The sequence below is a fragment of the Salvelinus fontinalis genome, chromosome 13 (assembly GCF_029448725.1).
Source record: "Salvelinus fontinalis isolate EN_2023a chromosome 13, ASM2944872v1, whole genome shotgun sequence".
NCBI lineage: Eukaryota > Metazoa > Chordata > Actinopteri > Salmoniformes > Salmonidae > Salvelinus > Salvelinus fontinalis.
Window position 1 is genome coordinate 44,978,415 of NC_074677.1, and position 24,674 is coordinate 45,003,088.

At 41.4% G+C, this 24,674-nt stretch overlaps 1 protein-coding gene across 9 annotated transcripts in view; it reads left to right on the forward strand.

Moving 5' to 3' along the window:
- The first annotated feature begins 2,991 nt into the window (after window positions 1-2,991).
- Window positions 2,992-24,674, forward strand: part of LOC129868781 (stromal interaction molecule 1-like) — a 91,506-nt gene continuing 69,823 nt past the window's right edge. The window contains exons 1-2 of one of the 9 annotated variants that reach the window (XM_055943012.1): window positions 2,992-3,355; window positions 8,683-8,807. In XM_055943012.1, the coding sequence (XP_055798987.1) occupies window positions 8,687-8,807 (121 nt within the window). In that variant the 5' untranslated portion in view covers window positions 2,992-3,355; window positions 8,683-8,686. The other 8 variants (XM_055943013.1, XM_055943005.1, XM_055943009.1 and 5 more) reach the window with 8 other exon arrangements.

The following is a 24,674-nucleotide window of genomic DNA, read 5'->3' on the forward strand; positions in this document are numbered from 1 at the left end:
TTTAAATTGTTTAACTTGGGTCAAACATTTCGGGTAGCCTTCCACAAGCTTCCCACAATAAGTTGGGTGAATTTTGGCCCATTCCTCCTGACAGAGCTGGTGTAACTGAGTCAGGTTTGTCGGCCTCCTTGCTCGAACACGCTTTTTCAGTTCTTCCCACAAATTTTCTTTAGGATTGAGGTCAGGGCTTTGTGATGGCCACTCCAATACTTTCTTTCTTGTCCTTATGCCATTTTGCCACAACTTTGGAAGTATGCTTGGGGTCATTGTCCATTTGGAAGACCCATTTGCGACCAAGCTTTAACTTCCTGACTGATGTCTTGAGATGTTGCTTCAATATATCCACATCATTTTCTTACCTCATGATGCCATCTATTTTGTGAAGTGCATGGTGCATGGGATGGTGTTCTTCTGCTTTCAAGCGTCCCCCTTTTTCCTCCAAACATAACGATGGTCATTATGGCCAAACAGTTCTATTTTTGTTTCATCAGAGAAAATGTATCCAAAAAGTATGATCTTTGTCACCATGTGCAGTTGCAAACTGTAGTCTGGCTTTTTTATGGCGGTTTTGGAGCAGTGGCTTCTTCCTTGCTGAGCGGCCTTTCAGGTTATGTCGATATAGGACTCATTTTACTGTGGATATAGATATTTTGTACCTGTTTCCTCCAGCATCTTCACAAGGTCCTTTGCTGTTGTTCTGGGATCGATTTGCACTTTTCGCACCAAAGTACGTTCATCTCTAGGAGACAGAACGCGTCTCCTTCCTGAGCGGTATGACGGCTGTGTGGTCCCATGGTGTTTATAGTTGCCTACTATTGTTTGTACAATAGTGGTACCTATTGTAGTGGTACCTTCAGGTGGTACCTTCAGGCGTTTCGAAATTGCTCCCAAGGATGAACCAGATTTGTGGAGGTGTACATTTTTTTTCTGAGGTCTTTGGCTGATTTCTTTTGATTTTCCCATGTCAAGCAAAGAGGCACTGAGTTTGAAGGTAGGCCTTGAAATACATCCACAGGTACACCTCCAATTGACTCAAATTATGTCAATTAGCCTATCAGAAGCTTCTAAAGCCATGACATCATTTTCTGGAATTTTCCAAGCTGTTTAAAGGCAGTCAACTTAGTGTATGTAAACTTCTGACCCACTGGAATTGTGATACAGTGAATTATAAGTGAAATAATCTGTCTTTAAACAATTGTTGGAAAAATGACTTGTGTCATGCACAAAGTAGATGTCCTAACCGACTTGCCAAAACTATAGTTTGTTAACAAGAAATGTGTGGAGTGGTTGAAAAACGAGTTTTAATGACTCCAACCTAAGTGTATGTAAACTTCTGACTTCAACTGTATATACAATGTTTATATATCATTTAAGTATGTACTTTATCTTGTATGTACCCCAGGCAGACATCAACTAGTTGGTGTGTATATGTTATAAGTGTGTTATAATGTGTGTTATGACCACCTCTTGGTGGCTGTTAAAATCATTGAGGACTGAGCTGTCAGTCAACCAGCTGTCCAAACACAGAACTCAATATTCCCTTCTTCCTTTCCTCCTTTCCTCTTTTCCTCCCTCCTTACCCCCCTCATTCCCTCACTCCTTCCTTCCCCACAAAAAGTTTCAGGTATCGAACCACACCTAACTGTCCGAGTAGAGAAAACACTAGTAAAGTATGAAAATACCACCACTACAATACTGAAATAGCAGGTATGTCCTCCTGTATATCTCCCTGTATTATTGGAGTATACAGAGAGAATATATATTGGAGGGTGGGTGATGCAAGGAAAATTATTTATGGACATTTTGGTGGAAAGTCAGTCATTTCACTCTCAATTCTATTTCTACATAACATGAAACCATCAAACTGTGTGATTGCCTGAGTGACTATTCTATGAATGATTTCACATCTGTTTCTGGTGATAGGAGATGATACCACACACACATGCACTCTCACACACACACACACATGCACTCTCACGCACGCACACACACACACACATACAGAACACCCCTAAACAAGTGAGTGTAGAAGACATGTCAACATTCTTAGGGAGTAGTTGGTCCGTCGACCAAGTACTTATGAGTAAAACACAATAACCTATAATCCCATGGCATAGACAAATAATAACTGACGCTAGCCTATAGCAAACGTCTAAATGATAACGGAGAAGCTCCAGACAGAAAGCTGGACATCTCGGAGTCAAACCCAGTAGAGTTTATGGGAAGCCAGACAACATTTGTTGTAGAATAACTCGCAGCATTAGGCTACGCTACACAGTTTAAAAGGTCTACTAGTCCCAGCCTATTCATTTCCGATGAGGTATAATAAGTAAGGAGTCTTGGGTCAAAAACTCACCTAACATAGTCCTTCCTCCTCTCCTTCTCTGTGGCAGAATTGGTCGGACGCCCGAGGAGCGGATGGATCTTCGTTGTCTTGTGTTGTCAATCGGGCGGGCGGGCGTGGTTGCGTTATGAAGGAAGTCGGTTCATTTGCGGAGAGGAGAGGAAGTGTATGAAACGGCTTTGGTGAAGTTTGAGGAAGTTTATTTTTTGGCGAATAGCCGCTGAGCTGAGGATGCGACTCTGACTGAGAACCGTAGCTACAGTAGCCTAGGCCTAAAATTGTTTTGTACATCCTAATAAAAGTTATCATAAAGATTATATTTTGTAGGTAATTGCTCACACTATATATATATATATATATATATATATACACACATATGAACGAATTCGTTAAATACCATCTTTATGCATTATAGCAGTTAATGCACATTGCTAGCCACAACGAAAACAACATAAATAAAGTGTGTGTCCATTATAGTTAAATAGGATAGACATAGGCCCCTACATTTAACAGATAAAAGTTATGTTTATAGGCCTACTAGAGGGGTTAAGTGCAGGAAGGGGTTTTGACGTCTGAGTTTAGTGACAGTTCGGATAGAAAAAAGAACTCCGGAATGAAGTGCGCTTTTCTGGTAAATCCTGTAGGTGGCTTCCGCGCTCCGTGTGGAGCGCACTCAGTGTACGACAGTATATTATCCACAGATCATATCCAGAGGACAAGTTAGAGATGCTATAAAAATGTGTTCTGGTGAGAGGGGAAGGAGCTGTTCGAAGTAAACTGATCTCGATTAGGTATAGTTTAGTCTACCCATACAGTGCCTACTCTCCGCGCGAAGACAGGGGCGACATCAGACATCGCGCTCCGAGTGGACTTCTTTTAAAACTGATTTCAAATGAACTACACAAAAGGACCGGACAATATCTAGTCACAGTACACAAAAACTCCAGAGGATTTTACTGTTGGGGATCGTAAGACAGCTACATATCTCATAGGATATCCCAAGTTGTAAAGGTGAGTTTCCCAACGACGACGTAGTAAAATGGAGATGGAAAGTTGCGCTTTGATATTGAATTCCGAGTTATTATTAGGTATACATCGAAGGTTGTTACTTTGTTTACATTGGCATCGCTTATTTATTACTGTAATATGCGTATTGTCTGGCCACGTTTGTGTCACTTCCCAGCTAGCAGATTTGGTTCGTTGGAAGTTGTTGGAACGTATGTTTTGGTTTCCCCATTAGTTCTGGGAACTAAGCCATACGTTTCCTGACCGGTAAAACTTAGCTTTTAAATGTTCTGTGAATGGAAGTGAAAGTTTCGCCTGTCTGGGATCATTCATTTTTAGGTTGCATTGAGGTTCTGAGAACGTTTTACTATGGTTTACTATATCATGGAAATTAGTGTTTTTTTAATAACTTCATAAAAGTTTAATTGAATGTTTCAATAATACTTCCAATATCACTGCTAGCCTAGTTAATTTGCTTTGCACCCTGAGCACCGATAGGACACATGGAAATTAATAGGTATTAGTCACTCAAACACATTTCTTTTTTTATAGGTGGTACTTCAGTAAGATTCGAACCTATAATCTTCTGTTCTATAACCATGGAATTTGTCCACTACGCCAAAAGGAAGGAGCTAGTGTGTCATTTTATTTTTACTCCTACAAAGCTGTATATTTTAGTCTATTCAAACGGAACCCATTTCAATGGAAACAAACACTCATTAGCCTCTAACGCCTCACAAACCCGGATCCGGGATCCCCCCATCAAAAAAGCTGACTAGCATAGCCTAGCCTAAAGCCACAGGGATATCATATAATAAAATGTTCATGAAATCACAAGTCCAAGACACCAAATGAAAGATACACATCTTGTGAATCCAGCCATCATTTCTGATTTTTAAAATGTTTTACAGGGAAGACACAATATGTAAATCTATTAGCTAACCACGTTAGCAAAAGACACCACTTTTTTACTCCATTTTTTTACTCCATCAGTAGCTATCACAAATTCGACCAAATAAAGATATAAATAGCCACTAACCAAGAAACAACTTCATCAGATGACAGTCTGATAACATATTTATTGTATAGCATATGTTTTGTTAGAAGAATTTGTATATTTCAGGTATAAATCATAGTTTACCATTGCAGCCACTATCACAACTCTCACCAAAGCGACTAGAATAACTACAGAGACCATCGTGTATTACCTAATTACTCATCATAAAACATTTCTTAAAAATACACAGCGTACAGCAGATGAAAGACACAGATCTTGTGAATCCAGCCAATGTTTCAGATTTTCTAAGTGTTTTACAGCGAAAACACAATATAGCGTTATATTAGCTTACCACAATAGCAAACATCACAACAGCATTGATTCAAGGCAAAAATAGCGATAACGTATAAACCACCAAAATATATTCATTTTTTCACTAACCTCAGAATTCTTCAGATGACAGTCCTATAACATCATATTACACAATGCATATAGAGTTTGTTCGAAAATGTGCATATTTAGCGCCACAAATCGTGCTTATACAATGTGATTAGTGGCCAAAACTTCAAGCAATCTGTCCAGCGCCATCTTAGAGAGGCACCTATTCTAATCGAAAACTATTCATAAACTTGACTAAAAAAATACAGGTTGGACAGCAATTGAAAGACAAATTAGTTCTTAATGCAATCGCTGGGTTACATTTTTAAAATTAACGTTACTTCAAAATACAGCATGCGATAAAGCGAGGCTGCACTGCAATTAATGGCGGCTTATGCATTTGACATTTTTCAACAGAACAACGAATTATCAGCATAAATAGTTCTTACTTTTTGATGAACTCTCAGCAGAATCTTGGGAAAGGTGTCCCTTGTCCAAAAGAATCGTTGCTAGGTTGTATAACGTCCTCTTCAACGTAGAGATTAGCAGTAAACAGTAGCCATGTGGCAAAGACGTGTCCGACTCACTAAAACGCAGTACAAATAAATATCAGAAAATCGCAATATACCGATATAAACTGATATAACTTGGTTTAATATAACAAGATTATGATGTCTTTAAAGCCTATATCGAATCAAAACACAGCCGGAAATGTCTAAGATCTATAACCGATGGTTCTAGTACAATATGCCAAGGTCCTCAGTGCGTCAGAGCGAAGGGGGAAAAGAACATACACGTCTTTGCCAAGTGATTTATAACCTTTGAGATCTACGTAGAGACTCCATTTCAAGTCTCCCTATTCGCTAACAACCAGGGGAAGGCGTATGCAGTGCATCTCAACCAATAGAAGACAGGCAGATTTATACACAGGTCTCAGAGCAGCTTGGAAAATTTGGCATTCTCACATACACATAGGAAAATTGCTCTAAGTCCAGTTCTGTTTCACTCACAGATATAATTCAAACGGTTTTAGAAACTAGAGAGTGTTTTCTATCCAATAGTAATAATAATATGCATATTGTACGAGCAAGAATTGAGTACGAGGCAGTTTAATTTGGGAACGTCATTATTACAAAGTGCTAACAGCTCCCCCTATTGACAAGAAGTTTTAAGAGCAGGTGTGGCCAATTAATGTGTGCAGCCAACACACCTGAACACACAACAATATATAGAGTTTAGTGCACATGTTTTTGAATAACATTAGTACAATTATTTTTTGAATGTTACTAAGGTTTTCATGGAATGTTTTCTGAATGTTCTGAGAACATGACTTTAAATAGAAACATGAGGAAACCTGCAAAACAAAACATGTTGAAGTAGTGAAATTCCCACAGAAGAATGCTGTTTCTTAATGTTCTCTGAACATTCTGAGAACATGACTTACATAAAACCATGAGGAAACCTGTAGGGAACATACTGAAGTGGTCTTACTGAAATTCCCAACTAAAAAACATATGGTTCTCAGAACATTATGTGCTAGCTGGGTTGGTTGTAAAATAAAGCGGAACTAAAAGTGAGTAACTGAAGGACTTGACCACAAGTTCTGTAATATCTAATATTGAGTATGAGAAGGCGGGCATTTATTATCTTATCGAATATCCATAGTTAAAGGCCTACTTTAACTTTTAAAGTAAGCAGTTCTTTTTGTTTTCTTCAGCATAACAACATTGATAGGCTACGTTTGTTGTCATTGTTTCTGGGTGGATGTGTTTCGTGTCTGTGTGGTTTGTTTAGGAACAGAAAACGAATTAAAGGTCAGTACATTGCATTTCAAACAGTCGGGAATTATCTAATAATTTCAGGATTGATAAATTACTAAATTATCTAGGCTACGTATAAGCTTTCGACCATAAAATCCACTAATAATTTAACAGTGGTGTAAAGTACTTAAGTAAAAATACTTAAAAGTACTACGTAAGTCGTTTTTTTTGGTATCTGTACTTTACTATTTATATTTTTGACAATTTTTACTCCACTACATTCCCAAAGAAAATAATGTACTCATACATTTTCCCTGACTCCCAAAAGTAGTTACATTTCAAATGCTTAGCAGGACAGGAAAATTGTCCACTTATCAAGAGAACATCCCTGGTCATCCCTACTGCCTCTGATCTGGCGTACTCACTAAACACATGCTTCATTTGTAAATTATGTCTGAGTGTTGGACTGCGCCCCTGGCTATCCGTAAACATAAAAAACAAGAAAATCGTGCCGTCTGGCTTGCTTAATATAAAGAATGTGAAATTATTTGCACTTTTACTTTTAATACTTAAGTATATTTTAGCAATTACATTTACTTTTGATACTTAAGTATGTTTAAAACCAAATACTTGTAAACTTTTTCTCAAGTAGTAAACTATTTAGCAGTCTTATGGCTTGGGGGTAGAAGCTGTTCAGTATCCTGTTGGTTCCAGACTTGGTGAATCGGTACCGCTTGTCATGTGGTAGCTGAGAGAACAGTCTATGACTTGGGTGGCTGGAGTCTTTGACAATTTTTAGGGCCTTTCTCTGACGCCGCCTGGTATAGAGGTCCTTTTGGGCAGGTGTGATGTTAATGTTTGTGTGTATTTGTATGCTGTCGTTTGTATGTGTATATTTTGTATTGAGTGTGGGCAGGCAAGCTCCATTCCGGCTTCGCCTTCGATCATAGGCTACACATCGTGCAAGCGACTCGCTTGCTTCCCCATAACCACCAGACACCAGAAAAACCATTGAATGAGTAGGTGTTCTAAAACTTTTGACCGGTAGTGTATCTGCCTCAATTAGCTCGTACCCCTGTACATCGACTCGGTACTTACCCCGTGCATATAGCCAAGTTATTGTTACTCATTGTGTATTTATTCCTTGTAATTATTTTTCAATTAGTTCTCTATTTTTCATTGTTGGGAAGGGCCTATAAGTATATGTTTCACTGTTAGTCTACACCTGTTGTTTGTGAAGCATTTGACAAATAACATTTTATTTGATTAGTTTCTAGGGCACATGTGCTTCAAAAGTAGATATAATTCATATAGGCCCAATGTACAGTAGGCTGTATCACAATCGATAAATTTCATGTGGTGCACTAGTGCTACTAATTAAAAATATTAACTTAAAGCCCTGGATGTAGAGATAGATAATATTATCTCTCTCTCTCTCAATTCAATCAAATTCAAGGCGCTTTATTGGCATGGGATTGGCATGGGATTGGCATGGGAAACATATATTTACATTGCCAAAGCAAGTGAAATAGATAATAAACAAAAGTGAAATAAACAATAAAAAAATTCAATGCCATATTATGTGCAAATAGTTAAAGGACAAAAGGGAAAAGAAATAAACATAAATATGGGTTTTATTTACAATGGTGTTTGTTCTTCACTGGTTGCCCTTTTCTTCTGGCAACAGGTTGCAAATCTTGCTGCTGTGATGGCACGACACACTGCGTTATATCACCCAGTAGATATGGGAGTTTATCAAAATTGGGTTTGTTTTCAAATTCTTTGTGGGTCTGTGTAATCTGAGGGAAATATGTGTCTCTAATATGGTCATACACTTGGCAGGAGGTTAGGAAGTGCAGCTCAGTTTCCACTTCATTTTGTGGGCAGTGTGCACATAGCCTATCTTGTCTTGAGAGCCAGGTCTGCCTACGGTGGCCTTTCTCAATAGCAAGGCGATGCTCACTGAGTCTGTACATAGTCAAAGCTTTCCTTAAGTTTGGGTCAGTCACAGTGGTCAGGTATTCTGCCACTGTGTACTCTCTGTTTAGGGCCAAATAGCATTCTAGTTTGCTCAGTTTTTTTGTTGATTCTTTCCAATGTGTCAAGTAATTATCTTTTTGTTTTCTCATGATTTGGTTGGGTCTAATTGTGTTGCTGTCCTGTGACTGTCTTTATCTCTCTCTTTCTCTCTTTTTCAGGAGGATGGGGTGTGTGTGGCTGGTGACGGTATATGTGGTGTGTGTGTGCCTTTGGGGTCAGAGCAAGTCAGACAGGACCAATCAGGCCTCTCCCATCCATCTGCAGGTTGGCAATGGAGCCTCGGGTAAGACTGACTGGCCAAACTCTCCGTAAATACCATTTAGGATGGCAGCATTCAGGTCTTTAAAGCATTCTGCAATCTAACATAGAGCAGCCTATTGCATCCATTGTGGCCTAGCAAGTGACATCATCATCACACAGACCAGACTGAGCACCGCATTCCCTACATAGTACACTACTTTTGACCAGAGCCCTATGGGGTCTATGGGTCCTGGTCAATAGTGGTTCACTTTATAGGGGAGATTGGGTGCTATTTGGGACACAGATAGGAAGTGGTTCTGTGGTTGTTTTGTAGTGCAGACTGCTGGGAACATGAGGTTGACTCCTCATGTTCCCAAATCCTTTGAACATAGCCCTGCCTATTTCCTGCTTCCCTGCTGCCTATAGGCCCCTCAGATCTGTGAAAGACTGACCTGGTTGGGTGCATTCAGGATGACCAAACTGTTTCTGGACTGTTGTGGATGGGATAGCCATAGTTGATGTATGACATGTACAGTTGAAAACCCAGCTAGCACTTAACAGAACGTTTCCTCAAAGTGCAAACATGGTTACATTTAATTTCAATGTTGGTAATTTCATAGGAACGTTCTCCAACTAGTTTGACATTGGAATAATCTCATAGTTCAGAGAACATTAAGAAACAACGTTCTTCTGTGGGAATTTCAGCATAACGTTTCCTACAGGTTTACTCATGACTCTATTTACTGGCATGTTCTCAAATAGTTCAAAGGACGTTAAGAACTTTCCATCAAAACCACAAGAAACTGTAGGGTAACATTCAGAAAACATTCTTAGAAAAATATTTCAATATTTAAAAACATATACATTCTGTTCTCAGAATCAACAAAACTCTCTCTTATCCTCTATCTTGTTAAGTGTGTTCAGGTGTGTTGGCCGTGCCCACTAATTGGCCACAAATTATTTTAATGAGTTACTTTGAAATGGGTTCTGTTTTGAATAGACTACAACGAACAGCTTTTTATTTGAGTTCAAAAAACATGCGATGCTAGCTCCATCCCGGTGGTTCAGTGGACTAGCTCCATCCCGGTGGTTCAGTGGACTAGCTCCATCCCGGTGGTTCAGTGGACTAGCTCCATCCCGGTGGTTCAGTGGACTAGCTCCATCCCGGTGGTTCAGTGGACTAGCTCCATCCCGGTGGTTCAGTGGACTAGCTCCATCCCGGTGGTTCAGTGGACTAGCTCCATCCCGGTGGTTCAGTGGACTAGCTCCATCCCGGTGGTTCAGTGGACTAGCTCCATCCCGGTGGTTCAGTGGACTAGCTCCATCCCGGTGGTTCAGTGGACTAGCTCCATCCCGGTGGTTCAGTGGACTAGCTCCATCCCGGTGGTTCAGTGGACTAGCTCCATCCCGGTGGTTCAGTGGACTAGCTCCATCCCGGTGGTTCAGTGGACTAGCTCCATCCCGGTGGTTCAGTGGACTAGCTCCATCCCGGTGGTTCAGTGGACTAGCTCCATCCCGGTGGTTCAGTGGACTAGCTCCATCCCGGTGGTTCAGTGGACTAGCTCCATCCCGGTGGTTCAGTGGACTAGCTCCATCCCGGTGGTTCAGTGGACTAGCTCCATCCCGGTGGTTCAGTGGACTAGCTCCATCCCGGTGGTTCAGTGGACTAGCTCCATCCCGGTGGTTCAGTGGACTAGCTCCATCCCGGTGGTTCAGTGGACTAGCTCCATCCCGGTGGTTCAGTGGACTAGCTCCATCCCGGTGGTTCAGTGGACTAGCTCCATCCCGGTGGTTCAGTGGACTAGCTCCATCCCGGTGGTTCAGTGGACTAGCTCCATCCCGGTGGTTCAGTGGACTAGCTCCATCCCGGTGGTTCAGTGGACTAGCTCCATCCCGGTGGTTCAGTGGACTAGCTCCATTCCGGTGGTTCAGTGGACTAAATCCATGGATAGAGAACAGAAGATTGTAGTTTCAGATCTCACTGATGCCATGCCACAATAAAAAATAAATGTGTTTACATGATTAATGCCTAAGCAAATGCATTTCCATGTGTCCAATCTGTGCTTGGGGTTCAAAACAGTTATTAAAAGTCTTCTTGAAAAATGTTCTCAGAACGTTATTTAATTACCTTCAAATAACCTATCATTTCCATTCTCAGAACGATAACAAAACCTACCAGAAATTATTTTAGGGAACCATAGTAAAATGTTCTCTGAATCTCCCTGCAACCTAAAAATGTATGTTCTCGAACAGGCAAGAATATCACTTCCGTTCTCAGAACGCTGGAAAAGCGTTCAGTTTTACCGGTCAGGCTTCGTTCCCAGAAGCAATGTGAAACCAAAAACGTACGTTCCCACCAGGGTTTCCGTTAGCTGATAAATGCAGGCTTTTGGCCGGTATATTTTATAAAAAGCTGATAAATAAAATTGTCGCTGGCCAAATTGTCCGGAAGGAAAAGAAATCCATTGCTAATAATGCTTTTTATTAATTGATGGAAATGCCAGTCGCTGTGCTCCAACTTCAAAGGCAAATATAAACTCAGCAAAAAAAGAAATGTCCCTTTTTCAGGACCCTGTCTTTGAAAGATAATTCATAACAATCCAAATGACTTCAAAGATCTTCATTGTAAAGGGTTTAAACACTGTTTCCCAACAATTAATGAACATGCACCTGTGGAACGGTTGTTAAGACACTAACAGCTTACAGACGGTAGGGAATTAAGGTCACAGTTATGAAAACTTAGGACACTAAAGAGGCCTTTCTACTGACTCTGACAAACACCAACAGAAAGATGCCCAGGCTCCCTGCTCATCTGTGTGAACGGGCCTTCGGAATGCTGCAAGGAGGCATGAGGACTGCAGATCTGGCCAGGGCAATAAATCGCAATGTCCGTACTGTGAGACGCTTAAGACGGTGCTACAGGGAGACAGGACGGACAGCTGATCGTCCTCGCAGTGGCAGACCATGTGTAACAACACCTGCACAGGATTGGTACAACCGAACATCACACCTGCAGGACAGGTACAGGATGGCAACAACAACTGCCCGAGTTACACCAGGAACGCACAATCCCTCCATCAGTGCTCAGACTGTCCGCAATAGGCTGAGAGAGGCTGGACTGAGGGCTTGTAGGCCTGTACTCACCAGACATCACCGGCAACAACGTCGCCTATGGGCACAAACCCACCGTCGCTGCTCTTCACTCACAAGTCTCGGTTTTGTCTCACCAGAGGTGATGGTCGGATTCGCGTGTATTGTCGAAGGAATGAGCGTTACACTGAGGCCTGTACTCTGGAGCGGGATCGATTTGGAGGTGGAGAGTCCGTCATGGTCTGGGGCGTGTGTCACAGCATCATCGGACTGAGCTTCTTGTCGTTGTAGGCAATCTAAACGCTGTGCGTTACAGGGAAGACATCCTCCCCCATGTGGTACCCTTCCTGCAGGCTCATCCTGACATGACCCTCCAGCATGACAATGCCACCAGCCATACTGCTCGTTCTGTGTTTGATTTCCTGCAAGACAGGAATGTCAGTGTTCTGCCATGGCCAGCGAAGAGCCCGGATCTCAATCCCTTTGAGCACGTCTGGGACCTGTTGGATCGGAGGGTGAGGTGGAGGGCCATTCCCCCCAGAAATGTCCGGGAACCTGCATGTGCGTTGGTGGAAGAGTGGGGTAACATCTCACAGCAAGAACTGGCAAATCTGGTGCAGTCCATGAGGAGGAGATGCACTGCAGTACTTAATGCAGCTGGTGGCCACACCAGATACTGACTGCTACTTTTGATGTTGACCCTGCCTTTGTTCAGGGAAACATTATTCAATTTCTGTTAGTCACATGTCTGTGGAACTTGTTCAGTTTATGTCTCAGTTGTTGAATCTTGTTGTGTTCATACAAATATTTACACATGTTAAGTTTACTGAAAATGGAGGATGGAGGATAAAACTGAAATTGTAACCAACTTTGTATGGCTTGTTTAAGAAAGGGCTACACTCTAAACAAAATTTCATTTTCAATTAGTCAGAAATGAGAAGTTGTAATCTGTATAAAGGCAAAAAGCAAAAAGACAATTTTTGAACAAAGGATGAGCCTTTCTTAATAATCTACTGGACAACCATTTAAGTGTAACTTATGTATGAGTGAAGGTTTAAAGCTTTAATATTGAATAATTTTAGCCACCTCAAACTCATATTCATTATATAAATAGGCACGTTTAATTTTGTCTGGCTTAGCATTCCAAATATGCCTCATGGCTTGGTTTTTGCTCTGACATGCACTGTCAACTGTGGGACCTTATATAGACAGGTGTGTTCCTTTTCAAAATCAGGTCCAATCAATTGAATTTACCACAGGTGGACTCCCATCAAGTTGTAGAAACATCTCAAGGATGATCAATGGAAATCGGATGCAACTGAGTTCAATTTTAAGTCTCATAGCAAAGGGTTTGAATACTTATGTAAATAAGGTAATTTCTGTTTTTAAAATTAATACATTTGCAAAAAATTCTAAAAACCTGTTTTTGCTCTGTCATGATGGGGTATTGTATGTAGATTGATGGGGGAAATGTTTTATTTAATCCATTTTAGAATAAGGCTGTAAAGTTACAAAATGTGTAAAAACTGAAGGGGTCTGAATATTTTCCGAATGCAATGAACTTCGATACTATTCTCCGCATGATCAAAAACAGTCTTGAAGCATAGACTCTGATGGTTCAGAGCAACCTTGAACAGTCCTTACCACGGGTGCTTCCTGTGAGTTTCTGCCTATAGGTGGGGAGGAGAGACGAGAGCCCTGTGAGTCACTCATTGTTGTGCAGCATGAGCCAGGTGATTTAATTACAGTATGGAATACACAACTATATGTTTACCAGCTAGATATCTTATTACTATAAAGTTAACTGTCTAAAATGTGCTAAATGCATTTGTGCATTTAGTTTTCTAATTTAGGAGCTCGTTAGCTATCTAGATAAGTGGTTAGTTTTTTCCAAAATAAAGAATTTGCTTGGTAACAGCAGAGAATCCCCTCCTAGCTAATATTTGTTTTGTGTGTTCAGCAAACTGTGAGTAGGATTTTTGAGTTACTTTTATACTTGTATAGTTTAGGTCAGAAACCGTACAAAATGTTCACAATGCGCTCGTTAGCATTTAGTTAGCATTCTCTATTGGATTTTACATGTACTTGTTACCCTGTAATCCAAAAGGTTAGCAATGCTATCAGTGGGATATGAAAACAGCGGACATCCCGGTATGGCACAAGGTCGGTATGAATGTATGACAATCTGTATTACCGCAAAGCCTGTCTCCAGTTTGCACTAAGTCCAATGTAGTTTCTTGAGCCGTCATGATGTCGGTTTGGGGGAGAATATGCACGGCAGTGACAGTAACTGAAGAAAATTCTCACACATTCTCTGTGTGTGCGTGTGTATGTTGATAAGATTGCAGTTAATGAATCATGCATAAGTCAATAATAGTCGGCGATACAGTCAGTGCTGCAGTGGTATGTATCCATAGCCAAAATAAACATATAAACAAACACACACACATACACACACACACACACATACACACACACACATACAATGGCCCTCTCTGAAAGAAAATTGGTTGCTGGATTCAAGAGCATTAAGAACAGAGAGTAGCAGACTCTATCAGTGGAGGCTCCTCAGTGAATAAAAAAAATACAAAAAGTAAAACAGTTAAAAAGTTATCCTTTTTAGATAAAACTATACTTTAATTTATTAAAACACATTATTTTGTAATGAAGGTCTACAGTAGCCTCAACTGCACTTTGTAGGGTAGCACAATGGTATAGCCGGAGGACAGCTAGCTTCCGTCCTCCTCTGGGTACATTGACTTTAATACAAAACCTAGGAGTCTCATGGCTCTCAACCCTTCCATAGACGTACATAGGTTGGAGGACGTCCTCCGGAAGTAATTACATTCAAAGCTCTTGCAGCATGAACTGATATGTTGTCCACCCAATCAAAGGATCCGAGAATGAATCTAGTACTGAAAGCATAAGCTGCAGCTAGCTAGCACTGCAGTACATAAAATGTGGAGTAGTAGTAGTTGACTCAAAGAGAGAGAAAGACAATAGTATAACAGTTTTAAAACAAATTAATTTCTTCCAAAATGAAGGACAAGAAAGAGAAAGAGAGATTTCATATTTTTTCAGTTTCACTTACTTAGCTAGCAAATGCAGCTAGCTAATTTAGCCTACTCAAACAACCTGCTCAAACAGAGGGATGCTATGTTAGCTAGCTGGCTATGACTTTCCAACACAACACTGGAACTTTTCCAAGTCAAGGGAAGCTTTTGGTTTTACAAATGTATTGCCACTGGGGCCCCCTGGTGTAACTGCTAAACTGCTTACTGACTGTACACTGTAACATTACTGCATGATTGTAGCGGGTTTACTAACGTGTTAGTTCTATTAGCTAGCTGACTATGACGTTACTTTAGCTAATATGGTGACAACAATGTAGACTGTGTGTAGTGGTTATGATATGGTTTGGCTTGGAAAGTTTTTTTTTGCCTGGTCACATACAGCTGATGTGTTGTGCATTGAAGTCCACAAGCGAAGGGACAAGGTGAGGGGAGGAGAGCGCATAGATGCGAGAAGGAATACAACTTGGCTGTTATGAAAGTGAACTGTGTTTACGAGTGATCAGGGGTGTATTCATTCCGCCAATTCTGTTGAAAAAATGGAAGCGAACGAAACGGGGATTAACATACCTACATTTGTCCAATAGAAACTCTTGTTTGCGACTGTTGGACTAATGGTTACACCCTAATTCAGCTAGATGCAGGCAAGAGTGTGCATTGAATGTGTCACTGTCTGTCAATTTGTCACTTTTTTCTCTCAACCTGTGCACCTATGTTGTAGCAACCTCATGATGGGTATAGGCAGTGGTGGCTCTAGCTTAATTTGTTTAAAACTGTTTAAAACTACCCCCCGCCCAAAAAAAGGCATCATTCTGCACTAACTGTACATTTTATTCAGACATTTGGAACAACACAAATAAATAATCATAACATTTAAAACTATATAAATATAAAAATATATACAAAAATAAGACTCATAAATGTCAAAAAGAAGTAACAAAGACAAATAGACACAAATTTGTGTTGATTTGGCACTTGAGCATCAATACATTACCCATCCCCCAACACTGTCAACTAAGAGTCAAGACTAAACCAATTCACCTTGGTGGTGTGCAGACTGGTTTTATATTATTCTTAACCATTTCACACAAACCATAAGAAAATGCAAAAATATGTCCGTGAAACTATATATTCACAGGATGCGAATGAATTGTAGTTTATTTGGTAGCATTTCGTAGTGTGACTGATTTTGACTAATCGCATTAGTACTGTACAAAGTCAGAGGTGCGCTATTTGATAAATTCCCCCGCTCCCCCTACCTCGGGCTTCCAGTGGGGAGACCTGATGTCAACCTACCCCCGCCCACCTCCCCATCTCGTACTTCTGAGTAGGAGACCTTCCCAGGCAGTAGCCTGCCTAGCTCACAAACTAGAATCAGGGCGCCCACTCCGACAAGGTTAATTGACCCACAGTCCCACACGGTGACATGATATCATTGACGTGACGTAGAAAACTGATTGCGCACTCGTCACCATTTCGTAATGGTGCCGGGGGCGCCCTGTACCGCCCCCGGCAAGATGCCACCCTGAGCGGCTGCCCATGTCGCCTATACTTAAATCCGCCACTGGGTATAGGGAAAATGAGAGTATGATGTAGTAGCCTATACCTATCACTGTTACATTGAACTGGGTGAATGGAATATGAATGACAGTAACCTAAACCTATCACTGTTTCATTGAACTGGGTGAATGGAATATGAATGACAGTAACCTAAACCTATCACTGTTACATTGAACTGGGTGAATGGAATATGAATGACAGTAGCCTAAACCTATCACTGTTACATTGAACTGGGTGAATGGAATATGAATGACAGTAACCTAAACCTATCACTGGTACATTGAAATGGGTGAATATGAATGACAGTAACCTAAACCTTTCACTGTTACATTGAACTGGGTGAATATGAATGACAGTAATGTAACGGGTGACGCTCTCCTCATCCTCGGAAGAGGTGAGGAGAGAAGGATCTTCAGACCAAAACGCAGGCTCAGGGAAATAAGCCATCTTTATTATAAATTACGATGGCACACGAAACGAAACAAAACACTTTCCAAACTACAAAATAACAAAACGACGTTGACGAGACCTGAACATAAACTTACATAACTAAACATAAACTTACGTACAGGTAACAGACGACATCGAAACGAAAACGAAACAAACAAACGCTACAGTCCTATGTGGTACGAACATAACATACGGACACAGGAGACAATCACCCACAAACAAACAGTGAGAATGCCCTACCTAAATATGACTCTTAATTAGAGGCAAACGCAAACCACCTGCCTCTAATCAAGAGCCATACCAGGCAAACCAAAACCAACATAGAAACAGATAACATAGAATGCCCACCCAACCTCACGTCCTGACCAACTAACACACAAAAACTAACATAAATAGGTCAGGAACGTGACAAGTAACCTAAACCTTTCACTGTTACATTGAACTGGGTGAATATGAATGACAGTAACCTAAACCTATCACTGTTACATTGAACTGGGTGAATGGAATAGGAATGACAGTCATCCAATATGCTGTAATAGAAATAAGGCCATGCTCATAAAAACAAAACTATTGTCCTCCCTCATCTGAAACGGCACTGGTCTCTATTGTACTCTCATTCTTTACTTCAGTAAAGAAGACCAACGACTCTTCCTCATCATTAGTATCTTTCAGTCTGTGGCTCGTCAAGTTTTTTTGTGTGTCTTCGTGTGTGTACATGCATACATTTGTCTGCGCTGTGTGTGTGCGTGGGTCTGGCGTGTCTGCGTGTATCTAGCGAAGCTGGAGAGATAGTGTGGGAGTCTCTGTGTTTCTCACCCCCACCGTTTCCGGGTTTCTGACATGTGGTGACGCTGCCACAGGAAGTTATGTGGGACTGAAATAGACTCCACTCTACCATGATGGAGGAGTGTGTGATGGGAAAGGAAATATGTGATGAAGACAACTGTCTGAAGTGTTATGGGGTGTCCCAAATGGCACTCTATTCCCTTTATAGTGCACTACTTTTAACCTGAGCCCAGTACCCTATTCCCTTTACAGTGCACACTACTTTTAACCTGAGCCCAGTACCCTATTCCCTTTGCAGTGCACTACATTTAACCTGAGCCCAGTACCATATTCCCTTTACAGTGCACTACTTTTAACCTGAGCCCAGTACCCTATTCCCTTTAGTGCACACTACTTTTAACCTGAGCCCAGTACCATATTCCCTTTACAGTGCACTACTTTTAACCAGAGCCCAGTACTATATTCCCTTTACAGTGCACTATTTTTAACCTGAGCCCAGTACCCTATTCCCTTTACAGTGCACTACTTTTAACCAGAGCCCAGTACACTATTCCCTTTACAGTGCACTACTTTTAACCTGAGCCCAGTACCCTATTCCCTTTACAGTGCACTACTTTTAACCAGAGCCCAGTACACTATTCCCTTTACAGTGCACTACTTTTAACCTGAGCCCAGTACCCTATTCCATTTACAGTGCACTACTTTTAACCTGAGCCCAGTACCATATTCCCTTTACAGTGCACTACTTTTAACCTGAGCCCAGTACCATATTCCCTTTACAGTGCACTACTTTTAACCTGAGCCCAGTACCATATTCCCTTTACAGTGCACACTACTTTTAACCTGAGCCCAGTACCCTATTCCCTTTACAGTGGACTACTTTTAATTAACCTGAGCCCAGTACACTATTCCCTTTACAGTGCACTACTTTTAATCTGAGCCCAGTACCCTATTCCCTTTACAGTGCACTACTTTTAACCTGAGCCCAGTACCATATTCCCTTTACAGTGCACTACTTTTAACCTGAGCCCAGTACCATATTCCCTTTACAGTGCACACTACTTTTAACCTGAGCCCAGTACCATATTCCCTTTACAGTGCACACTACTTTTAACCTGAGCCCAGTACCATATTCCCTTTACAGTGCAGACTACTTTTAACCTGAGCCCAGTACCATATTCCCTTTACAGTGCACACTACTTTTAACCTGAGCCCAGTACACTATTCCCTTTACAGTGGACTACTTTTAATTAACCTGAGCCCAGTACACTATTCCCTTTACAGTGCACTACTTTTAATTAACCTGAGCCCAGTACACTATTCCATTTACAGTGCACTACTTTTAATTAACCTGAGCCCAGTACCCTATTCCATTTACAGTGGACTACTTTTAATTAACCTGAGCCCAGTACACTATTCCCTTTACAGTGCACTACTTTTAACCTGAGCCCAGTACCCTATTCCCTTTACAGTGCACTACTTTTAACCTGAGCCCAGTACCCTATTCCCTTTACAGTGGACTACTTTTAATTAACCTGAGCCCAGTACACTATTCCCTTTACAGTGGACTACTTTTAATTAACCTGAGCCCAGTACACTATTCCCTTTACAGTGCACTACTTTTAACCTGAGCCCAGTACCATATTCCCTTTACAGTGCACTACTTTTAACCTGAGCCCAGTACACTATTCCCTTTACAGTGCACTACTTTTAACCAGAGCCCAGTACACTATTCCCTTTACAGTGCACTACTTTTAATTTGAGCCCAGTACCCTATTCCCTTTACAGTGCACTACTTTTAACCTGAGCCCAGTACCCTATTCCCTTTACAGTGCACTACTTTTAACCAGAGCCCAGTACACTATTCCCTTTACAGTGCACTACTTTTAACCTGAGCCCAGTACCCTATTCCCTTTACAGTGCACTACTTTTAATTAACCTGAGCCCAGTACCCTATTCCCTTTACAGTGCACTACTTCCCATAGAAACATTAGGCTTATTTTGCACAGGTTTTGGCAAAAGTGAAACCTCTGGCTTCACCTCTTCCTCTGATCCATATGAGCCGGAAAAAAATTGCCGCAATGGAATATGGTCATTGTAGTTAATTACCACGTTTCTGCGCTGAGCTAGGTTGAATATTTGCTTAGTGAAAACTACAACTCCCTTCATCCCAGTGTCCCACATAGTTATTGATTTATTTTGTGAATGGGCTCACAAAAAAACGAACTATATGGAATTCAAGTAATTGATCCGACGTCAGTCAATTAGTTGTTTAATAACAAAACAAAAATATGAAATGTTGGTTAATCGCTCAGCACTATTACTTGATGAATTTAAATGAGCATTCAGACCAGTCTTACTGATTGAACCTTTATTTACTACATTGCACTAAAAAGGGAATAGTGTGCTATTTGGTACAAAGCCCTGCTCTGCTCTGGTGGAAACTAATCCTAATATTTACCCATGCTGTCTAAATGCTCTGCTACAGTCCATGGTTGCTCCTCAAATGGCACTCTATTTCTTATATGGCCATAGGGCTCTCGTAAGAAGTAGTGTACTATGTAGGTAATATAGTGCCATTTGGGATGCAGCCCATCACTGCAGGAATTCTACTGCCCGTCCATCTCCCTGAGTAGAAGCAGAGTCCTATCCAACCCTCACAGCCATAGCTAAACAATATCACTCACAGTTCGCCTTAGACCCTTCATAAGAGCTACTTATTAGCTATGTAAACACTACATAATCCGGTATGAAGGTTTCTAGCCACTTAGCTAGGAGTTTAACTACAGGATGGGGAGTGCCAGTGTGGGGGAACTGTATTTGACGCTGGTTATGTCACAGATAGATGAGTAGTACAGTAACACGCGTGTGCAAGGCACACACTCTTTCTGATTCTCACACACACACACACACACACACACATGGACAAAACAGCTTGGTAGATAGCGAAGAGCGAGGCTTCTGCGGTAGTGTTCAAATGTAAGTCGTTTGTGTTCTCCTTAAAAGGATTACGACTGCCTTTAGCTAGCTATGTGCTTTAGTAGGACTAGGACTAGTAGTAGAGCTATACTTGCTGTTGAGCGTCAACTTCCTATTTAAAGTGAGCCTAGTTGTCTAGCCAGCTAGTTTCATTGCACATAACCTGTTATGGTGAAAGTAATGCTAAGCTGCACTCGTTACTGTTTCCCCTTGAAACAAAATACAAAAAACGACTTCTTAAATCATGGACACTAAAATAGTACACTAAGGCGTGCCTCCCTGGCAGTCACCTACTTCTCCCGCCTCCACATCTGGACCCTTCTGAGAGGGACAGGAGGAGATGACTGGTGGGCTGATGGAGTGACAACCCCTGACTCCAATGGTAGAAGCTTTGAACTCCTGAAAAAATTAAAAATAATAGCTTTCAGAATCAAACATACTACATGTAAAGGCCTGTAAAAGGTATTATGCCAATTACATTTCTCATTTACTTGCACCTTTCTAACATGTATATATTCACACTGACATGAATGTGCTGGTGAAGCATACGAAATAGATGGGAACGTGTTTTTTTGCTCTCAGAGAAAAGGTTCACTTTTATTAGCCAAGTACAGCACAGCAATACATGTCAAGATAACGTGTATTTTTCGCTTATGGTTCTCCCACCTCTTTTTCACCCCATGCAGGTGACAGATGTCTCTCCAGCTCACACTCCGTCACATAGATCCTGAAAACAATTCATAAGGAGTGCATTAACCAAAACATGAGCAAAGTAGAGTTGTATGAGATTTCTGTAGATTGCCACGCATTTTATCCAATTAGAGTGCCAAGGGGAAACAGTAAGGAGTACAGCATTCCATTACTTTCACCATAACACGTTATGTGCAATGGAACTAGCTCGACTCATTCAGGCTGTAACCGTTCAGGTAGAAACTGAACATTGCAATCAGTTTAACACAAATAAACCGGAGTGACAAATCAGGAGAACTAGAAGAAAAGTGTTGGTACCAGCACCGCTGTGGAAAATAGAAATGTAGCTAGGCTACCGTGTTACTAATGTTAGCTATAGCTAGTGGCAGTGCATAGTGCAGTGGCAAGATAGTTAACTATGGCCACATGACCAACTCAAAATAAAAAAAAATTCTTTGGCCGTGTTCACCACTGAATTACGTGCTTGGTATTGTCATTAGACCCTGTAACAGTTTGAAGACCAGCCCTGGTATTTACAACAAGTAACTGGCTTAGCTAACTAGGCTAATGTTAAATATGACGTTTTCACTCAATAGCAAGCGAGTTCCCTGTAGCTACGGTTACTATACACACTTTTTCCTCAACCATCTACACACAATACCCCATAATGACAAAGGGAAAACATGTTTTGAGAAATGTTTGCACATTTTTTGAAAATTGAAATACAGAAATATCTCATTTACATAAGTATTCACACCAATGAGTCAATACTTTTTAGAAGCACCTTTGGCAGCGATTACAACTGTCTGGATAAGTCTACGAGCTTTGCGCACCTGGATTGTACAACATTTACCCATTATTCTTTTCAAAATTCTTCAAGCTCTGTCAAATTGGTTGTTGATCATTGCTAGGCATCCATTAATCAGGTCTTGCCGTAGATTTAAGTCAAACCGGTAACAAGGCCACTCAGGAACATTCAGTAGTAAGCAACTCCAGTGTAGATTTGGACTTCTGTTTTAGGTTATTATCCTGCTGAACAGTCAATTCATCTCCCAGTGTCTGGTGGAAAGCAGACTGAACCAGGTTTTCCTCTAGGATTTTGCCAGTGCTTAGCTCCATTACGTTTCTTATTTTATCCTGAAACACTCCCCAGTCCTAAACGATTACAAGCATACTCAGTAATGTGTATAAATGGGTTTTGCCCCAAACATAAAACGTTGTATTCAGGATAAAAGTTAATTAGCTTTGCCAACTTTTTTGCAGTATTTCTTTAGTGCCATGTTGCAAACAGGACGCATGTTTTGGAATATTTGTATTCTGCACAGGTTTCCTTCTTTGCACTCTGTCAATAAAGTTAATATTGTGGAGTAACTACAATGTTCATCCATCCTCAGTTTTCTTCCTCTCTGGCAACTGAGTTAGGAAGGTCACCTGTATCTTAGTAGTGACTGTGTGTATTGATACACCATGCAAAGTGTAATTAATAACTTCACCATGCTCAAAGGGATATGCAATGTCTGCTTTTTAATTTTTGCCTATCAATATGTTCCTTTCTTTGCAAGGCATTGGAAAACCTCCCTGGTCTTTGTGGTTGAATCTGTGTCTGAAATGCACTGTTCGATTGAGGGACTTTACAGATAATTGTATGTGTGGGGTACAGAGATGAGGTAGTTATTTAAAAAAAATCATGTTAAAAACTATTATTGCAACTTGTTATGTGACTTATTCAGCAAGTGTTTACTCCTGAACTTATTTAGACTTGCCATAACAATGGGGTTGAATACTTATTGACTAAAGACATTTCAGCTTTTCATTTTTAAATAATTTGTAAACATTTCGAAAAACGTAATTCAACTGACATTGTGGGTTATTGTGTGTAGGCCAGTGACAAAAAATCTCAATATAATCCATTTTAAATTCAGTCTCTTACACAACAAAATGTGGAAAAAGGGATGTGAGTACTTTCTGAAGGCACTGTACAACTTCTCGTCCTTCTAAAGCACGTAGCTAGCTAAGAGCACGGCAGGCTGCAGATCTGTTTTCAAAGATGTAACATTACGATGAAATAGTTGTGATCATTTTCATAATAGTGAAGGGTCTGTTATCCTTTGACGCTGTTCCTCCTTGTTAGCCAAATATCCAACTTTACCTGAGAAAAGAGAAAATTCAACAACACACATTTGGCCTTCTCCTTATTTGAATACCAGTATCCCATTATAAACATCCCAACAGTAAACTCCACCCCCAACCTCTCACACAGATATTCCAACAGAGACATTAATGGCATTAACCTGGCGCACACAGAAAACACATGAATCACAGTTTCACTCATAGCATGGAAAGGACACCCATGTCCGACTCCCGGTGCAACCCGTGCCAACCAGCTGTTAGTGGCCAGGGCTCCATGTAGAACCCTCCACTGGAGGTCCCCTGATCTCTTTGGTACTGGAGGTTTGTAGAGCCCCCTCCATCTAAAACCCACCATACTCTCCGCCCCACATACCCCCTGCCACTGATGTGCCTTCACTCCTGTTAGGCTCCTAATGTTCCTTACCTTAATGCAGAGGTTGTAGAGGGCTTTACAACCCACCCCCTCAAACTCCCCCAGGCTCTGAGTGTTAAAATCTAACAAGTCCTCCAGACCCCCTTGCCAGTCCCCAGTCTCTGCCGTCACCTGCAGTGGCGGAAACATTGGTGGCCCCTCCCCCTTTGGCCGCTCAAACACCCCCCCTTACCGGCTCAGACAATGCCTCCTGGACCTCCTACAGGAATCTCTCCAGCAGCCTTAGAGACGTTATTCCTGTTTGTTGTGCCAGGACTTGCATGGTTTTCCACCCCTCCTCTCCCAGCAGTCGCAGTAAGCCTGCTGCCATCAGTCGCCTCTGCAGGTGGCCGACTGAACAAATCTCAGAGGGATGTCTGGGTTGTGGAAGATAGGCCCCTCCCACACTCACAGCCCTGGCCCCACACCACCTTCTCGTGTGGACCTTGGCAGCCAGGCCCTCAGAACCGCAGAGGAGAAGTCTGAGAGATCTGCTGTACTCAGCCTCTCCAGCTTCACGAGGAACAGCTGCCGGTCCAACCATAATCCGCCAGCTCTCCTCAGCAGCGCACATGCTGGTTCCCTCCAGCCAACATCAGTATGGTACAGCAGTCTCTGCACCGCCTTTAGTCGGAATGCAGCCACCCTGCTCTCCAGTTCCACCAGGCCCTGTCCTCCTTCGTTGACGGACATGTACAACACGGCCACCCTCAGCCAGTGATGGCCCGACCAGAAAAAGTCC